The sequence below is a fragment of the Lactuca serriola genome, chromosome 1, assembly GCF_051521515.1.
Source record: "Lactuca serriola cultivar US96UC23 chromosome 1, Lser_US96UC23_V15, whole genome shotgun sequence".
NCBI lineage: Eukaryota > Viridiplantae > Streptophyta > Magnoliopsida > Asterales > Asteraceae > Lactuca > Lactuca serriola.
In genome coordinates, this window is record NC_136408.1 from 29,826,919 (window position 1) to 29,848,285 (window position 21,367).

Here is a 21,367-nt window from a genome sequence, read left to right on the forward strand (position 1 = left end):
CATTTAGGCCATTATTTTGAGCATTGGAACTTTAGGGTTGGGATTGATAAGTTGGGTTGGGTTTAGAAATAAGAAATGCCTTTTTACCCTTATTAGGATAATGGAATAATCGGACCATTTATTATAGGTTAAAACCTACATTATTAATTAGGGTTTCTTTTGGGATATAATTAGTGTGAGGAGTCATGTTAGAAGCAACTCGAGTGTATGGTTCGATTATCTTCATTTAGAGGTGAGTCTTCTTACCACACTAATGGGCCGAAGGCACCAATGTCGGCCCACTGATTTATATGTGTTGAATGTATGTGATTATGTGACTATGTTTGATATGATCAAATGATATATATATATATATATATATATATATATATATATATATATATAGTCAATATGGGCTCAGAGTCATTATGGACTCTGGGGTTGATACGGACCCGACATAGTTGCATGCTGTCATATGGGTTGATACGGACCCGAAACATCTAGATGCTGTCATATGGGTCAATCTGGGTCGGAGTCATTACAGGTACTTCTGGTTCAAAAGGGAAAAGGTCTGGCATGATCGCAACGCATCCACTCATGTTTTGTATTTTCTTATGATTTGGATGTTATACTTTGATGATTGTTCACACAATGAAATACTTTTTTTGGGGTTTTTTTGAATACTTGATGGTTTTTTTTATTAAATTAAAATAAAAATTTTATCCATGATTTTTGGGCTGTTACATGATAGATGCCTAAACTGCTATAGACTTAAGCAATATCATACTATAGGGAGATACCTAAATTGCTATTATATATATATATATATATATATATATATATATATATATATATATATATATATATATATATATAGTAAGTAGTAAATTGCTATGCTAAACTACTCAAACCTACGAGAATAGAACGACATGACGATCACTATGAGTGGAAAAGTCATTAATAACGAAGGAGGTCTAGCACCTTAAAACATTGGAGCTGGAGCTGCTCAGTTCACGATGGATGAAGTCTGGATAATGATGATACAAAACATGCTAGATCAGCAAAGGCGTGAGTTTAGAGAGCTCCTAACCCAAGAGCTAGTTAACGGTAAGGGATGAGTACCAGTGATCAACAAACCGATAGTTGTCAACCAAGTTAACAATGGGTCGGTTCCTTTTCATGCAACAACGAATAGGAAGGTAACAACAAGCCTGAGAGTTATCATGGACCAAAAAAACCAGAGGTCGGTAGAAATGATGAATCCCGAGGCAACTACAAGTTTAAGGACTTTACTACTTGCAAGTCGTCATCATTTAGTGGGAAAGAGGATCCAGTAGGATTCATGGACTGTATTTTTGAAATGGAGCTAGCCTTCATAACATGTGGTTGCACGGATAAGTTGCATACCATCTACGATGTAAGGCAATTCAAGGTTGCAACGATCCGTTAGTGGAATACGTTGGGAAAAGCTGTAAGTCCTAACAAACCAATATAGTGAACATGGGAAGAATTCTTGACCCAATTCAAGCAGAAATTCTACTCTGCTGAGAACATGTTGCAGTTAGAGAATCAACTCCTGACATTGAAAAAGGGAGGTATGCTTGTTGATGAGTATACTACTGCCTTCACTGACAAAATGGAGTTCACCTTGCGTGTTGTTTCGGAAGAACAAACAAAGATCGATAGGTATGCCAAGAGACTACTATAGGAGTACTCTGTGTCGGTTAAACATGCACATACTTTCGAGAACCCTGAGCCTTTTAATATCAAAAAACATGTACTGATTAATTACAATCTTTGTGAATTTTGGTGCTAGAAGTGTTTATGCGACTCATATTTTGAATGGCCTAAGATTTTAATTTTTTGATCTGTGGAGTTTTATAAATCTTTATGGTTATGGGGTATGGTTGGGCTTGAATTTTCCGACAATGTAGCACCTGGTTCCTGGTACGTATTCCTTGTAATTTAATATTTCTTAAATAATGTATTTTGCCTTGGACTCGGCAAGTTGAAGGACCAACTCGCGGAGTAGGAGCGGGATGAGACGCGGGGTCTAAGCTTTGGACTCGGCGAGTCGGTTTCCGGACTCGACGAGTAGACCCTGTTTGGGCAAAAACCCTAACCTGGGTGTTTGCACCCTATGTAAACACTCTAACTCGGCCTCCCTTGTCCCTAACACTTCTAGAAGAGCTGTAGAGCGAAACCCTAGCCCTTTTTGTCCTTGTGAGTGATTTTGGCCTTGTGAAGGAAGTTTGAAGCTTAAGAGAAGAAGGAGGTGGTGGAAGAGTGCAAGGAGGGGAAGTAGATCCAACATCTACCCTGCAAGAGGCTTCCATTCCGGTAGAAAAGTCCCTACCTTGATCACTAGTTCATTAGATCCCCTTTTGTCCCTAATTGGTGGTTTTCAAGCCCTAAAACCACCAATTAGGGACAAAAGGCTTCCATCTACCCTGCAAGAGGCTTCCATTCAGGTAGAAAAGTCCCTACCTTGATCACTAGTTCATTAGATCCCTTTTTGTCCCTAATTGGTGGTTTTCAAGCCCTAAAACACCAAACTCCATGTGTTGTGCTCTATGATTCGAAAGGACTTCAGATCTAGACCTTACGGACGTATTAGAAGTATAAAGTCTCAGTGGTTGAAGTGATTGAGGTCCCTATTAAGTGCATGACATCATGAAGAGCTTGGATTTGCCTTTTGGAGCTTATAGGGCCATGCATGCACGTAAAGTTTGCAACTTTACGTGATAAGCATGCGTTAGGAACATAGATCTATGGTTTGGAAGCGTTGCATGTCTCAGATTTGGTCTGTATGGGAAGTGGGTCGAAGGGACTCGGCGAGTCCCAAAGTGGAACTCGACGAGTTCTATGAAGATGGTCTTAGACTCGGCGAGTTGGATGAACAACTCGACGAGTCCTATGAATATTGCCTGGAACTCGACGAGTTGTTCTTCAAACTCGGCGAGTCATATGAACTGTTACTAAGTAAGAGGGGTTTACGTGTAGAAGGTCCAACCCTTCGTAGTTGCATGCAGAATTAGCAATTTAACGTGTAACAATAGTCCCAGGAACCCAAATCCTCAAGATGGATGCTCTGGTGAGGATTTGGAATCGAGTAGAAGATCTGCTCGTGGGACTCGACGAGTTGTTCTCGGACTCGGCGAGTCGGATTGCGAGTCGGGCCAATCGTCCCAAGTAGCGAGTTGTGGGTGACACAGTGAGTGGAAAAGGGACTTGATGAGTTAGTACTGGGTTAATAGGAAAAGGACTCGGCGAGTCTGTGCCATGACTCGGCGAGTCCAGTCAACTGGAAGTTGGCTTTGACCAAGGAGTTAACCTTGGACCAGGGGTGGGTCAGTCATTTGACCTAAGGGTATTTATGAGTGGCTAATCTATGTTATGGATTTATAGCCGGAGGATTACTGGTGCAGTAGTCAGACGTCTAACAAGCAGACTTTCAGCAGCTACTTTTCGAGGTGAGTTTCCTTTCAGTAGGAACGGGTCTAAGGCACCAAGGTCGGCCCGTATAGACGATATGATAGTATCGGAGTGTGGGCAGAGCCCGTATCTCATAGTTGAGTTTGATGATGATATATGCTAGTGTGGTAGAATTGTTTATACTCGTTGTCTATGTGATACTTGTATGTTTTGGTTTAGTAGCTGAGTGTGGACGAGGCCCATATCTCTCAGATAGCGGAGTGTGGGCAAGGCCCGTATCTCCCAGCTAGCGGAGCGTGGGCGAGGCCCGTATCTCCATGAGTGTGGGCGAGGCCCGTATCTCCTAGTTGTTCATTATATGATTGTATGGTATGTGGTACGATGGGGGAACTCACTAAGCTTCGTGCTTATAGTTTTCAGTTTTGGTTTCAGGTACCTCTTCAGCGAAGGGGAAGGAGCTGTCGCAGTAGCGGCACATCATACACACACACTTATTTATTACATGAATCATGGGAAGTGTGTTGGTTAACATATTTATTACATGAATACTTTTGGATGAGGGTTATAACCTCAAAAATGGCAAAAATGAGTGTTGGATTTAAATATGTATAACTTAAACTTAATTCCCAGCTTTCCACGGAAACGTTATAGTCCATTTACGGACTGTTTTGACCACCTTGAATGTAATATTTTTCAAAACTGTTTTATATGGAAATAGTTCAGGCTTATACCTTTCTAATGACTACTCTCACGCGTTTGTACGATTTTTCTACAATTTTTGGCGATTTTTACAAAACTGCCTATCATTTCCGGAATAATTTCGGACCAGCCTGTGAAGATGAACATTTTCACACTGTTTTGACGCCATTAAAAATTATGAGAAAAATTCTGAACAAAGTAGACTCAATTTCCAAACTCCTAGAGTTTACGGAGCCAAATTTTGACTTACGATGATTTTTCTATAAATTTTTCTAAAAATAGGGACAAAAAAGTCAAAAACTTCAAAATTGTTTTAACATACTAAAAGTGCTTATACTTGTGTTTAGATGTAAGTTTAAAGGTTATAATCTTTTGAAAACACCCAGACATGATAACTTGCATGTGATTATATATTTGATTATATAAATAGTTTCAATTACACTAGATACACTCAAGTCGTTTTACAAGAAAGAGAAGTCATAGTTCATGTAAATATGTTAATGCTCGAGTGAGACACTCCTTCACTCGTACCTACCTAGCGTACACCGTAAGTCTTGTAGTTATAACCAGAGTCTCCTGGAGGGAGAGCGAGATAATTGTGTATAGATCTATACGGGGTTGACATCCCCACACCTGAGCTGTTCGCTACAGCTAGACGGGCCAGTCTAAGGTGACAAGTATCTTTAGAAACCAACGCCTGAAGAACGTCAAGACATGCGCGTCAGTCGTATTAGCATGGTTATGACGACTCACATAGGGATTAACAACACTATTTTGGTTTACGGGAAGCTTTACTTCATTAGTTTTATTAAAAGAAATGGAACTAATTACTAATGTCTATACACTATTCATTTTCATCATGGTCTTAGGGTTTAAGACTACAGTTCTCTATTAAAAAAATATTGGATTTTCTGGATATATTCATTATTACTCTACAAGGAAAAGACACAAAGGGATTACTTAAGATTTCAGTCCACTCATTTAAAAGAAAATATAGGATTTTCTGGAAATGTACACTTTACACTTACAAGCATAGGAAAACAAAGAACATGCATGCAACTATACACGGTTTTGGAACGAGACTCACAAACTACTTTTTATAGAAAATATTGGATTTTTTGGAGTTTTACAATTTATTATAAGAAAAGATAGGGGTGTCAATTTATGACACGACACGACAAAAATACATGACACGAAACGAAATCAGGACGAAATAAAAATACGAATTCGTTTTCGTGTCGTGTTCGTGTCAAGTATAAAAAACACAATGTCGTGTCGTGTCGTGTTCGTGTTTACAAATTCACACGAAATTGACACGATTGAGCATGTTTTTGTCGTGTTTGTCGTTTTTATCGTGTTATATATGATTAAATATGAATTAAATAAAATAATAGTTATGTAATATTATCTTTGTCGTGTTGTCGTTTTTTAATTGGTTTGTTTTCGTGTTAGTGAAAAAAACACGAAATTGTGTCGTGTCGTGTTCGTGTTACAAAAAACCTTGTCGTGCCGTGTCGTGTCAGACAAAAACACGACACGACGGCCCAATTTGACAGGCCTAAAAAAAGATATTACAAAGTTTTTCCTACAAGCATGCTTATGACAACATTCTATGTTGACGCTTTTCAAAACGACTTGTATTCTCAGGGTCTCAGTGAACAGGCACTCGAGCCTTGGATCTGGATTATTTTACTACCTTTTGCGCAATAATACTTTATGTTATTTTTGTGTAATTGATAAACAAGTACAATTTATAAAACAATGAATGGTGGTATATTGTAATGTATGATGTTTGGTTGCTATGTTTCATTCATATTCAATTGTTATGATACTACACAATAACGTCAACCGCCCTCGGACGTTTCCGCCGTCGTGGTTCAGGGGTGTAACACTATAGGAGTACTCTGTGTCGGTTAAACATGCACATACTTTCGGGAACCCTGAGCCTTTTAATATCAAAAAACATGTACTGATTAATTACAATCTTTGCGAATTCTGGTGCTAAAAATGTTTATGCGACTCTTATTTTGAGTGGCCTAAGCTTTTATGTATTTGATCTGTGGAGTTTTATAAATCTTTATGGTTATGGGGTATGGTTGGGCTCGAATTTTCCGACGGTTTGTGGTGGAGCCCGGTGAATGTGGTAGTCGTCGTGGTTCATGTCTCCATTTTCATTCAGGGATATACTAGAATTTAGTTAGAGACGTGTTTAGAAGAATATAATTTATTGGACGTTGATTTATTTCTTTATAATTTTTATAAAATCAAATAGATTAGTGAAAATTAACCGTCAAATAGATTAGTGAAAATTGCAGCAAAGTGGTGAGCTAGCGTAGGCTCACTGGAGAAAATGATCGGAAGCTCGTCGGAGTTGTCAACGTTGCTGGAAGTTCTGTGTTTTTTTTATGCCGAAAATCTAGAACAACATGTCATAAAGATGTAATGTGAACAAAGCCAACAAGTTTAATGATGTATTTTGCAAATAATAATAATAATAATAATAATAATAATAATAATAATAATAATAATAATAACGACTAAAGTGAACAATGTTAACATTTTAAGTTATTTCCCCTTGTATTTAAACCATGAATGTTTTATTAAGCTATTAATATTGTTTGCTACGATTTTGCCATCATTTACCAAAAAAAACCAAAAAGAAAAAAGAAAAGAAATCATTGTATCTTATTTGTCCATTTTCTTAATGAAATTTGAAGTTTTACTTTCTAGAACGTTTTGTGGTCTTATTTAAATGAGTTTTGTACTTTGTAAGTTGTAACCATTGCAAGTAATAAACAAGTGGACTTCAAAAAATCAATATTGAGTAATTTGTAACCCAAAGTGGTATTTTTTGTAAGTCTCAACCTTGGTTTTATCTGGCATGGCCTATAAAAGCAAAACCCAAATCCTCAATGAAAGCATGCATCAATAGCTTCAAGTCTTCAACAATGGAGGTTCCATACTTGTACATCTCCTTCCTACTGCTTCTGGCCTCCTACTTCTTCACACTCCATCTCCATCGCAAATTCTCCAACCTTCCACCAACCGTTTTCCCTAGCCTCCCCATAATCGGCCACCTATATCTTTTAAAACCACCAGTATATAGAACCTTCGCCAAGATCTCCGCCAAGTATGGCCCCATCCTCCTCCTCCGCCTTGGATCCCGCCGTGTCGTCTTGCTCTCCTCCCCTTCTGCAGCCGAAGAATGTTTCACCAAAAACGACATCATTTTTGCCAACCGGCCTCGCATGTTATTCGGTAAGATCCTAGGCAACAACTACAACAGTCTCGTTTGGTCGCCCTACGGTGATACCTGGCGTAATTTCCGGCGAATCGCCTCAAATGAGATCCTCTCTACTCTTCGCCTCAACGAGTTCCAAGATATACGTGTCGATGAAGGCAGGATCCTGATACGGAAACTGCTTTCTCATTCGTCCATGGTGGATATGAAGTCGGTTTTGTATGAGCTGACGTTGAATGTGATGATGAGGATGATCTCCGGGAAGAGGTATTTCGGCGACGATACACCGGAAGTGGAGGAAGAAGGGAAAAAGATAAGGGAGATACTGGAAGAGAGTTTTTTGCTTTCTGGTGCTGCTAATGTTGGTGATTACTTGCCGATTTTGAGTTGCTTGGGAGGGAAGGGACTGGAGAAGAAATTGCTTGCGTTGAAGGAAAAGAGGGATGTGTTTTTTCAAGGTTTGATCGAACAACTTAGAAAGTCGAGAGATAAGAAGAAGAAGACGATGATTGAAGTGTTATTATCTCGTCAAGAATCAGATCCCAATTACTACACTGACGAAATGATTAGAGGCTTGTTTATGGTAATATCTCCCATTTGTTACTCTGTAATTTACGAGTTCAGTTTAATATTTCAAATGGATCTCTATCTTTCCATCCCACCATTTTTTTCAAGTCATCCCAAACCATAAAAAAAATAGCCATAGAAGTTGTAATATTCTATCCCACACTATTCATACCTTTTTTTTATAAGAGACCCATGTGAGGACATTCAAAACTTTAGTTATGGAGGCTGTTCAATATTCAACTATTGATAGTGTCCATGGCATTAAATATTTTGATATATATGGATTTTTAGATTATTGTAACATAATCCCAATAATTGATCGATCAAAATATGTTCTTGGAAAGACTTTAAGGATCATAGATCCTTAAAATACAAGTATCATAATTCATAAATCTTTCGGTGATAATTAGAGTGTAAATAAATTTATAAATTATTTTTCATTATATATATATATATATATATATATATATATATATATATATATATATATATATATATATATATATATATATATATATATATATGATTTGCTTTTGAATTTCGATGTGGGATCTAATACAATCAATGATTATGGTGATTGATCGATTAGGTCCTGTTATCGGGTGGAACCGATACTTCGGCTGGAACTATGGAATGGGTTATGTCTCTTTTGCTAAACAATCCACAAGTTTTACAAAAGGCACAACACGAGATGGATACAGTCATTGGTACAAACAGACTTATTGATGAATCAGACGTAATCAACCTCCCTTACCTACGCTCTATCATAAACGAGACCCAACGATTGTATCCGGTGGGCCCGCTACTCGTCCCTCACGAGTCATCAGAAGATTGTATTGTTGGTGGCTATAAAATCCCAAGTGGCACAATGTTACTTGTCAATCAATGGGCCATACATCATGACCCGAATATATGGGTCGACCCGGAAAGATTCGACCCGGACAGGTTTGAAGGGCTGGAGGGGACAAGAGACGGGTTTAAGTTTATGCCATTTGGGTCGGGAAGGAGGAGTTGTCCTGGGGAAGGGCTGGCAATGCGGGTAATTGGGTTGACTTTGGGGTTGCTTATTCAATGCTTTGAGTGGGAAAGAGTGAGTGAAAAGATGATTGATATGACCGAAGGTTTTGGGCTCAACATGCCTAAGGCTGAACCACTTGTAGCCAAGTGTAAACCACGTTTACAGATGGAGAAGCTGCTGTTGAATGTGTGAGTCAATTGTCATGTTGGCTATTGTCTATTCAGAGGCAAGTTTATGATTGTGGTTTTTCTATATAGTTACAAAATATTTGTGAATTTTATGTCTAGATCACGTTTATTGATCTATGTTTATGTGATCATAGTTCATGTTCTCATAAGTGTATGTGTGTATCCATTGGAACTAGTTTAATGAAGATCTCCCTCGGAGAGATAGTATTGTCTATTGAAGGACTATTACAACTACTTTTTATGTATATATATTTTTTTCAAACGTTTGGTCAATGTATTTATTGTCTGGACCATTGGGCCAATGCCGGAGCCTATTATGTATTAAAGGCCCAGGGGACCCGGTTTTGGAGTGCTTAACATGTGAAATTCAAAACAAAATTTCTAGTATTTTCTTCAATCTGCGAATCTTGTTTACAGTGTGATACCAAACAATTATATATGAGTTTAAGTCATTTTTTGGGAACATATTATACAGGGATATGTTATTTTTTTCCGATTAAATTTTATCTTCCTTTTCGAAAAATATTTTATATTTTTTATTTGACCCTTTTATTAGTTTTTTTTTCTAAAAAAACAAATAAAAAGTTGAGGGTTTTAAAAAAGGTTGAAGGTGTTTACAAAAACATAAATAATAAAAGGTTGGTGTTTTTTTTTCGGAAAACAAATGAGAAATCCTTTCAAAGAAAAAAATAATATTTATTACGGAAAAAGACACATTATATAAGGTATATGCTTTAGTAAATTAAAAAAAAATGACCTATAAAAGTTCAAATGATTTTTAATTAAATCATATATAAAAGGGTTGTTGTCACTATCGCCCAACAATGTTTCATATATTGGTTTAAATGGTCTCGTGACTTGTTATTATTATTATTATTATTATTATTATTATTTGTTTTGAAGGGTACGAACTTGTGTTTTACTGGTTAATTTTGTATATTTACCAATTTTTGAATGTTACACTCCCTTGTCAACTGCCAACTAAGCAGGTGCGTCAACAATGACTCATTGTTGGTAGTGAATCGCCTCATCATTGCCACATAAGCCAAGAGTTATTATTCCTATTTAGTCAACTGCAACAATCTCTCTTTCTCTCTCTCTCTCTCTCTCTCTCTCTCACACACACACACACACACAGTAGGGGTGTTCACGATCCGTTTTTTTTTTTTGGTTTTTATATCAAACCAAAGCCAAACAGTTAGTAACGGTTTTTATATATAAAAAACCAAAGCCAAACCGTTAAAATTTAAAATGGAATCAAACCGAATCGTTACTAACGGTTTGGCTTTGGTTTAGTTTCAATTTATAGGCCCATTCAATAAAGCCCACTAACTCAGGTTAGCTTAGACTCCAAACCCACTTTAGGGAAAACACTGTCTCAATGGAGCCTGCTAGCCCAAGGCACAATTGTCTTGTTTTTCTAAGCTGAGAAATGCTCCTTTTTATTGTCTTTGCCTTCTTTTTGTTATTTCTCTGCCGGCGCTGTGGGAGGTGAGTTCTTTTACACAACTCACGTAACATGTTTTCTTCTTCTCTTCTTCTTTGTTCACTTAAGAGGTGGCTAACGATTTGATATTCATATATTATAAACACAAATATTTAATAAGCATGTATAAAACAAACACAGTACATATATGTACTGTATATAACTATATATACACTTCTTATAAAACAGAATATGCATATATAAAACGTACACATAACATATTTATTCTTTTACATATTATCATATTACATAACACAACACATTTGTAAAACATACGCATAACATATTTATTCGTTTACATATTACCATATTACGTAATACAACACACATTACATACTTATTTATTTTACATACAATAAACACACATATTTTTTTATATATAATTTGTTAATTACATATAAAAAAGTTTATACATATATATATATATATATATATATATATATATATATATATATATATATATCCTACGGTCCGGTCTGATTTTATATGGCTTGAAAATTTTTAAACCGTAAGCCAAATCGTTCAGTACCGTTTCGAGAATTTGAAGCCGCAAACCAAACCGTAAAGAAAAATACAAACCACGAAACCAAACCGATAATCGGTTTGACCGGTTTCACGGTATTAAATCAAACCATGAACACCCCTATCACACACACACAAACCATTTTTTTTGCTTCTCATAAAAACCCTCAAGTTTTCAGGGTTTTGTTGGTTTTGCCCAAAGTTGAAATTTATGTCCGTTTTTACCCAAGCATTTTCGAAAAAATGTTTGGTTTTACCCTTTTACCGGTGATAACAAGTTTTCCAGGTTACCATTATATTAAATTCGCAAAAAAACCCTTAAGTTTACCATTTTTTTGCGTTTTTACCCTTAAGTTTATAAACTTTTTTGCACTTTTACCCTAAGTATATTTTTTTTCATAATATACATATTAATGCAGAAAAATCGTATTTATATACGAAAAAATATTTAATTAAATATTGTATTTATATTTTTTTAATGTTATATATATATATATATATATATATATATATATATATATATATATATGTTTGTTTGTTTGTTTGTGTGTGTTTTTGCATGGTTATACCAGTTAAAAAGATAAATAATATTTTTAGAAGTATGAATATGTGTTTTATAGATATAATTTTTAACATTTTTATGTATTAATATGTATCTATACTTCTAAAATTATGTTTATACTTTAAAAAAAACATATATCAAAATACATATTTACACATATTATGAATATGTGTTTTATAGATATAGTTTTTAACATTTTTATGTATTAATATGTATCTATACTTCTAAAAATATATTTATACTTTAAAAAAACATATATCAAAATACATATTTACACTTCTAAAAATATATGTATATACTTATATAAACATGTTTATGAATAAACAAGTTTTTTTATTGATATGTATATTTTTAAATACATAAAAATACGTATTTGTAGTTTTAAAAACATATTAATTTGTTTTTTTACATCTTAAATGGTTTATCCAACAAAAAAACCCATACACACACACACACACACACACACATATATATATATATATATATATATATATATATATATATATAAAGAAATAACATTAAAAATGTAAATACAATATTTAATTAACTTTTTTTTTCGTATATAAATATGATTTTTCTGCTTGAATAAGTATAATATGAAGAAAAAATACATAGGGTAAAAGTGTAAAAAAAATTATAAACTTAAGGGTAAAAACGTAAAAAAACTGTAAACTTAAGGATTTTTTTTGTGAAGTTAAGATAATGGTAACCTGTTATCACCGGTAAAAGAGTAAAACCAAACATTTTTTTGGAAAATGTTAGGGTAAAAACGGACATAAAATTCAACTTTGGGCAAAACCGACAAAAACCCTGAAAACTTTAGGGTTTTTATGACATTAGCCCCATCATATTTTGCAGACATTGATGCTTGCTTTTGCTGAGAAGTATTTAGAAAAAGACAACAACAAGAGAGCAACAATTGTTCTCAAGAACAAATTTGCTTTTGAATGGAGTATCAAATACATTAAAATCAAAGACAAATACTACTTCATGGATGGATGGGTGAAGTTCATTAAAGAAAATCGTCTTTAAATTTGTGACTTGCTTGTCTTTTCGCTTCTCTCTCCTCCTCAAAATTCAATCTTTTAGGTCATTTTCTATGCACAAAATGGACGCTTCAAACACCCAGTTTGTTCTTTAGGTAATTTATGAACCCACAATTTGATTAACCCCATTGGAAATCAAATCTATTTCCCTCAATACTTGTTCTATTTGTGAACACAAATTTACCATTTAAATGACGAAATAACAGAGCTCAAGTAACAAATCTATTGAATTAGTTAAATCTGTCAAATTAGACAAACTCTTTTACTTTGTGACGATGAAACTTTCACACCTTCGAGGTCCAGGATAGTAGCAGGCAGTGCAGATCTGTCCGACATGAGAGGCGTCAAGTTTTCTAGTAATTCATTTGGAGGAGGTGGCAGCAATAGTGGTTCACCATTTTTCTAGTAGCGATGGTGGTGGTGGTGTATTCATCTTATTTGATGGGGGTTCTTAACACAACTCTACTAGTCTGCATAATTCTATCTTTGATTTCGATTTCCCGTATCACCACATCATCGTCAACTACATTATTGCACAAAATCTGATCGTTTTCGTCAAAACTTAGACCCATTAATCTAAGGAAAATATGTTTCCGTTGGAGAACACTTGTAGGAGTGTTGATCTATATATCATATTGGAAATCATTTGGCACTGAGTCGAATGAGTTAATCTTCCATGTACCCTCGAAGAGCTTTACAAAAGTATAACAATTTTAACTGATTTGATAGCTTAAAATCCTAAACTGGATTTGGAATCTTTTTTCTTAAACCTGGTGGACGATTCTGGTGGCAGATGATGGTGGATTAGCGGCGGTGTTGGAACAAAGTGTAAAGAGGCAGTCACCAGTGGAATGAAATGGGGGATTAGGGCTTTCCGGCCGTGTAAGGAGAAAGAGAGAGAGAGAGAGAGAGAGAGAGAGAGAGAGAGAGAGAGAGAGAGAGAGAGATCTTAATTGATAAAGGATGTTTCTGATAATGTGACATTTTTTAACTTTAAACCTGGTAATTAGGAAGGGGTTCACCGAGTGACCCCTTCATTTTTTTCAATATAACTTTTAAACCCTAAAAACATGAATTCGTAACCGGAAAAAAAAGCCGTGAGAAACCATTTAAACCAATATACAAACATTATTGGGCTACAGTTACAATAATCCTTTATAAAACTCATAAGGTATTTTATGATATCAATCCCATCCCAGAGTTGTTATAAGAACAATAGAAGTAGTTTGAGGTCAACTGAATCAAAGAAATAAATTATATCATAAATATTTAAAACATAAAAAATATATTTTTTATCTATCAATTAATCATTCATTTAACAATAATATTTTAAAACATAAAAATACATACAATACATCATTTAATAATAAAGAGTTCAAAAAGAATATCGTAAGATGTTAGTCTAATAAAAAAATATTAAAATTTAAAAAAATAATAATAATAATTATCTTATGATCCTATATGATCTTACCAAAAAGAACCACGTAAAACCGGAATAATTCCCAGTTGAAATGGTATACGACCAGTATCATAATTTAATTTTGAACTTTACAATTTTTATGATTTATCTTTAAATCTTCTTATAAATATGAATAAAATAAAATAAACTTTGTTTGAAGTATCGTTTCTCACGATATACACACACGCACACATACATGAACGAGCTCTAATCGTAATCAATCTTATATTCCTTTTCCTTGTAAAAATAACAATAAACGTCTTATCTTTCAGGCTCCGGTCGTCAACTCTTCCCGCCGGCGGCGAATCTTTAAGATGATCCACGATTCTCCTCCGCCGCCTCAAGAGGAACTCAATACGGAGTCAAAATCTGAAGGCGAAGAAGAAGATCAACGCCTCCTACTAATCTCCAAATCACCCCTCCCCTTATCTACCGACACCAATCCTAACAACAATTGCACCTCGGATGACGAAGATTTTGCGTACGAGTCTCAAGAAAAGATCATAATAGACGGCTTGGATTCATATTCTGATTCAGCTGATTGCAACTCTACGCCACCGTTCTCGTGGAAGAAGCTATGGTTATTTACGGGGCCAGGGTTTCTAATGAGCATCGCGTTTCTAGATCCGGGAAACCTAGAGGGGGATCTTCAGGCTGGCGCCATTGCTGGTTACTCTCTTTTGTGGTTGTTGATGTGGGCAACGGGTATGGGTCTCCTGATCCAGCTGTTGTCCGCTCGGATTGGGGTGGCTACCGGGAAGCACCTTGCGGAGCTTTGTAGAGAGGAATATCCTAAGTGGGCTGGATTGCTGTTGTGGTTCATGGCCGAGGTAGCGTTAATTGGAGCTGACATTCAAGAAGTGATTGGCAGTGCCATTGCTATACAGATTCTTAGCAATGGGGTTCTTCCGATTTGGGTTGGAGTTATCATCACTGCTTCTGATTGGTTAGTTTTCTCCTTAACCCGATTCTTACATCTGTTTCTTTGATGTGAAAATTGAGATAGACTGCTAGAAATTAGAATTGCTATAAAGTTATGAGATTTACTATTACTCTCTCTCCTAGATCGTATAATTCGGCTTTAGAATATACATCCATTGCATTTTCAAGGGAAAATTGATGATTAACTAAGATTCTGAGAAGAACCCTGTAGAATGTGCATCTGAAACCCCAATAGAATATGACTTGAACATAGAAAAAATATAATGAATATGATGTAAATCTCACCATCAATCTCCTCTTCGAATCTGTTCATTGTAATCTACCAATTCCCCTTCTTGATTCTTGTTTTAACTATTGTATATTTCCATCACCTTCATCAACAGTTTCATGTTTTTACTTCTTGAGAACTATGGAGTGAGGAATTTGGAAGCTGTTTTTGCAGTTCTCATCTCAACTATGGGACTATCATTTGCATGGATGTTTGCTGATGCACAACCTAGTGGAAAAGAACTTCTAATAGGTTACATTTCTAATAACATATTTAACATTCCAACCATAATAATCAAATCACTCATCTTTATACCCCATCAATCACAGGTCTTTTGGTTCCAAAACTCAGCTCAAGAACAATTAGACAAGCAGTTGGAGTAGTAGGATGTGTCATAATGCCTCACAATGTATTCCTCCATTCTGCTTTAGTCCAATCAAGAAAAATCGACCCAAAAAAGAAAGGAAGAGTACAAGAAGCAATCAATTACTACACAATCGAGTCATCTGCTGCCCTTTTGGTTTCTTTCATGATCAATCTATTTGTGACTACTGTATTTGCTAAAGGGTTTTATGGAACTAAACAAGCTGATAGTATAGGGCTTGTGAATGCTGGACAATATCTTGAAAAGAAATATGGAGGAGGGTTTATGCCAGTTTTGTATATTTGGGGAATTGGGTTATTAGCAGCTGGACAAAGTAGTACAATCACAGGTACTTATGCTGGTCAATTTATCATGGGTGGATTTCTTAACCTTCGTTTGAAGAAATGGTTGAGGGCTTTGATAACTAGAAGTTGTGCAATTGTTCCAACTATGATTGTAGCTCTTGTTTTCAACAAATCAGAAGCTTCACTTGATGTGCTGAATGAATGGCTTAATGTTCTTCAGTCTATTCAGATCCCTTTTGCTCTTATTCCACTTTTGACCTTGGTGTCCAAAGAGGAAATCATGGGTGTCTTCAAAATTGGACCTACTTTAGAGGTATTATGATGATTCTCTTAACTGTTTTTATATCTTAAATACATAAATGAGAATATGGGATTATATATATATTTTTCTTGAATATGAATCAGAGAATTGCATGGAGTGTAGCTGCTTTAGTGATGGTGATCAATGGGTACCTTTTGCTTGACTTTTTTGTGGCTGAGGTCAACGGGTTCTTGTTTGGATTTTTGGCCATGACATGTATGGGGGCGTATTTGGTATTTATATTATATCTCATAAATCATGGAGATTGTCTACCTTCTATATTGTTTAGCCACTTACTCAATAAAGGGTATGCCTATATTGGAAAATAAACACCATGGCTTAATCTTCTTGTGTGCCATATAACCCCATTGACTATTGACCTTTTTCCAAATCGAAGATTGGTGTTTTTAGAAATGTTAATCCATTTTTCTATAACAATCTTCATTCGCATCAATGGGCTGTTAACAACATGATGGGTATTGATTGAAGTTTATACAACAAGAAATGAGAAGATAGTATTGACTGTTTATAGAATAACCATTGACCAAGTAAGTGTCTTGAAAAGCTTTGTTATATTTGTATTTGATTTGTGTAGAATGGGGAAAACTTGTGGAAGCAGTGGGTTTTTTTGGTAGTGTAAGTAAAATTTTAGCGAACACAAAGTAGATATGAACATTTTGGTAGGTTTGAGTATTTTGTTGTGTTGAATATGTTTCAAAGCACCTTAAATTTGCATGGGTTGTGTCAAGATTTGATTTGTTGATTATATACATGATTTAAGTTGATCTAGATGTTATTGAGTTATTATATAACATTGGATTTTGTTTTACCTTTATGTTTATACGTGATAAATAACAAATACAAATGATCTTTTATTTAATAACTTTAATAAATTAAACTACAATAATCATGTTGAAATAAAATAAAATAAAATAAAATAAAAATTGTAAAAATGTCCATGTGGTTGTTAAAATTATGTAGTTTTAGTTCAAAAAGATTTGGTGATATGTTAGTGATCTAATTTGGGATACCTTGTACCGTTTTGGTCCTAATGGTTTGACATTTTTTTTGGCTATACTCAACTTGAAATGACGATTTTTGTGGTTTTTGTCTATAGCAAACTTGAAATGATGAATTCTCTCTTAAGAGCATCTCTAACCTTAAACTAAAAATGTCACTTTTATACTTATAAATTATATGCTCAAACCTACATTATACCTAACACTATATATAATATGGGTTTTAGTGTAACACTGTATATAGTGTTGAATTTTAGTGTAACACCAAATATAGTGTTGAATAAAATACAATATACCTAAAATATTCTTTTTAATGTTAAATATAATGTAATGAATTAGAGGACTTTAGTGTTTACATTATCTTTTACACTGCAATTTTAGGTATAATGTAAAAAAATAGTGTTAAGGGTTGGAGATGGTTTAAGTAGTTCATTTTAATTTCTTTTAATTATTTTCTATTTATTCTAATTAAAAAAATGAAAAAAAAATCATACCCACCCCACTCCTTCTAACCCATCCATTTCTCCCTCGTAAAGACATTTATTATTATTATTATTATTATTATTATATCCTCTCTCTCTCTCTCTCTCTCTCTCTCTCTCCAACATCACTGCCTGCTGCTGGACAAAACCTCCTTCCATGGTAGAAAATCCTAGCATCGTCGTCGGAAAAACGGGATCTACCATGGACACCACCGCCTATCTGTCACTAACATCCACTACCACCACCGTTCGCCACCTCCAATTCATATTGCAAAGTTGTCGTACACTACTAGATGCCAATGATCTGTTCTTTAAACATGTTGATCTATTGATCCGTACATTGAAGAAGAAGCGAGAGGTGATAAACCCTTCTAACCAAAGTTATCTTCTTTAAATCTGTCGATTTTTCGACATTCAGGTCTTCGTGTATGGTGACAAGATGGTGGAACTCGAAAAAGCTTTTGTGTTGATTTTCTCGGCAAAAGGTGTGGATGGGGGAAATGGAGGTGGTTGGCGGTGAATGGTGGTGGGGAACGGAGAGAGAGAGAGAGAGAGAGAGAGAGAGAGAGAGAGAGAGAGAGAGAGAGAGAGAGAGAGAGAGAGAGAGAGAGAGAGAGAGAGAGATGCAATTTTGTCTTAATTTAATTAAAGTATTTCATCAAACATTTTTGGGTCAAAACCACATAACTTTAAGGGATTTATGTAAAAAAGTCTCATTATTTTGGGAAATTTTTTAATAAAGTCCGAAAAGGTTTTTTTGTTGAACGGAAAAGTCCCGATTTTTTAACATTTTGCCCATTTAACGAAAAAGTCATTTTTTATATTTTAACAGGAAATTACAGATTATATGATTTTTTCAAAATAATGAGATTTTTCTGTTAAAAAAAATCTTTTAAGACTTTATCAATTTTTTTTTTTTTCAAAATAATTAGACTTTTCGTCACAAAACCCTAACTTTAACAACTACATGGATCTTTTTTGTAATTTTGTTAATACTAGATAACTCAAACTGAAAATAGTATTAAATTCGATCAATGGTGTATAAACAAGCATGGGACATGCTAATCGGCCAATATACCTTTAAATTCAGGCATGATTAATTCCTCTGAAAAAATAGTAATCAATTAACATATGTTGTCAATATTGGAAAAACTGATCACCGATAATAATTTGAGTGGTGATTTATATAGAACACTTTTTAGGTATACATAATCATTTATGCATTAGATGGTTGTAATATGCAACTATATAAGTTTTTTTTTTTTTTTTTTTTTTTTTTTTTTTTTTTTTCCGGTTTTTATCGAATTTCAATTTAGAAAAACGATGACAATTTCAATTTGTTTCGTTTTTTTCAAATTTGATTGATGGTCGAAGCTAATTTTATGTTTTTTGAAACATAACTTTTTGGTTAACAATAAAATATAAGTTTTTGATCCGAATCTGACCTGATTTCGTATGACTTGAATCGAATATTGAATATTTTAGTAGAAAGAATCTTGATTCCGTTGCTGTTTTTCATATTAGTATGATAATCGGAGAAGACAATGACGATCAAAGAGAAATCAACGTGTCATCATCGGAATAATAACACTTCAGCCCAATTAATATCGGCCCAATGTTTTTTTTATTTAGCCTAATCCGCCCAACATTCTTTTAAATTTGATTGCAACTCATTTAATTTTTTATTGGACCTAAATACCCTAACGTTTTTAGTCTTAATCGGAGTCGGAATATATATATATATATATATATATATATATATATATATATATATATATATATATATATATATATATATATATAGGCGTATGTTATTCTATTTAAACTAATTATTGTGTTATTGTATGCATAAATGTGGACAAATCATTTTTACTTAATTTAAAAAAGTCATTAATATATATTATTAAATTAAAGATAATTGAAAAATACCATCTAATTTCATTCTAAAGGTATTTTATACAATTGATATACATTTAAAAAAGGAAAATTCCATATTTTTTGGGATAATTAACTCTCTTGATTTTAAAATTCTAATTTTTTTAATTACTTTAAATTTTAATTATAACGTAATTTTTATAATTAACCCCGATTTATTCTGTTAGAATTATATTCTCTACGAATTATAGAATACATATTTTATTAGAATGATATTCTATAAGAATGCCAACACCGACTAATAACAAATTCTTAGATACAACTTCAAAATTTTCATTACATTCGTAAAAAAGTAAAAACTTTATATAATATTCTATGACAATGAAATACTCAGTAATAACAAATATATATATATATATATATATATATATATATATATATATATATATATATATATATATATGTTATTCGACTTAAATATTCTAGCGGAATATATTATTACATATACTCCTATCATTCTATTGTATATTATTTTATCAGAAGAATAACTATTTTCTTGATAATCAATGAAATTAGACATTTAACGAAAATAACTGTCATGAATCAAATCATGTAAGAATAATATTCTCTGAGAATGCTTAGAATAACTTTGAAATTTGCGATCCGTTCTTCAAGCATCAACTTCTGTCAAAACAAAACCAAATTGTAGTTTAGATTCCAACAGAATTGAAATTCATGATTTCATTCCAACAGCCCCAATTTCAAGAAAGCTCCCAAACACAGGTTGCCATACAAATTAAACCAAATTAACTCAACCCTGTAATATATTAGAGAGCAATGTATTGTATTCGTACCTCTTCATTATGGGACTTCTCAAGGTAAAATGGAATTTCCAAGAAGAATTAGCAATTAAAATAATTGAACAAAGCAACACCAAACCATGGCATATTTTAAGAGACAATAACATATATGCAATACCCCATGGACAAAAGTACCCTTCCAGCAATACACTGACACAATTTCAATTGGATTGATCACCTAAATACTAATTAATGACTGCTGAATTTTTCTCCAATTGAACCAGATTTTAGAGACATTTTTCTCCAAGTCAAACAGATTGTAGCGACATTCATCATGGCATACATGGGATACAAAATAATAAAACGATAAAAACTCAAACTTGAATTCAGAAAGCAAGTCCCAAAAAATTGTTAGCCAGCCAATGCTTCGTCTGTTCAGAATTTCTGCAAATTCAGGCCGTTGATTCAGGACTAATTTTGAAAGGGAGAAAGGGTCGCTGGTGCCGCTGGTGTCGAGCCAATGCCAACGAAGCCCCACCTGCTGCTACTCACTCCGATTTCAAACAGGAACTCAATCGGGATGGATGAATTGTTGGTCAATGCAAAAGTCAAAATTGGGTCGAACCGATTCCTTGTGAACATTATCAGATTTGTATGGGATGGGCTTGCAATCGTGATTGGAACTCTGTTACAATGGGTGTGTATTTGTTCGCTATTACCGGTCCATTTGAAATCGAACATCTTTTCAATTTCCGATTGCAGATGAATGTTGCGTTTGCGATAATGTTCACAGCAAATTGTTCGACCCA

At 34.2% G+C, this 21,367-nt stretch overlaps 2 protein-coding genes across 2 annotated transcripts; both read left to right on the top strand.

Moving 5' to 3' along the window:
* The first annotated feature begins 6,907 nt into the window (after positions 1–6,907).
* Positions 6,908–9,341, top strand: LOC145079736 (cytochrome P450 81Q32-like). The gene is made up of 2 exons (XM_079023126.1): positions 6,908–7,937; positions 8,511–9,341. The coding sequence occupies exons 1-2, from the start codon at positions 7,026–7,028 to the stop codon at positions 9,129–9,131; spliced, it is 1,533 nt and encodes a 510-aa protein (XP_078879252.1). The 5' UTR covers positions 6,908–7,025; the 3' UTR covers positions 9,132–9,341.
* Positions 9,342–14,368: 5,027 nt separating this feature from the next.
* On the top strand, positions 14,369–17,171 carry LOC145079752 (metal transporter Nramp3.2-like). The gene is made up of 4 exons (XM_079023127.1): positions 14,369–15,148; positions 15,528–15,664; positions 15,742–16,394; positions 16,487–17,171. Exons 1-4 carry the CDS (start codon positions 14,517–14,519, stop codon positions 16,709–16,711), a joined length of 1,647 nt encoding a protein of 548 aa, XP_078879253.1. The 5' UTR covers positions 14,369–14,516; the 3' UTR covers positions 16,712–17,171.
* The last annotated feature ends 4,196 nt before the right edge of the window (positions 17,172–21,367 follow it).

Coding starts and splice junctions, on each gene's coding strand:
- LOC145079736 (XM_079023126.1), top strand. CDS start 7,026: ATGAAAGCATGCATCAATAGCTTCAAGTCTTCAACAATGGAGGTTCCA. Junction 7,938..8,510: donor TGATTAGAGGCTTGTTTATG/GTAATATCTCCC, acceptor TTGATCGATTAG/GTCCTGTTATCGGGTGGAAC.
- LOC145079752 (XM_079023127.1), top strand. CDS start 14,517: ATGATCCACGATTCTCCTCCGCCGCCTCAAGAGGAACTCAATACGGAG. Junction 15,149..15,527: donor ATCATCACTGCTTCTGATTG/GTTAGTTTTCTC, acceptor CTTCATCAACAG/TTTCATGTTTTTACTTCTTG. Junction 15,665..15,741: donor TGGAAAAGAACTTCTAATAG/GTTACATTTCTA, acceptor CATCAATCACAG/GTCTTTTGGTTCCAAAACTC.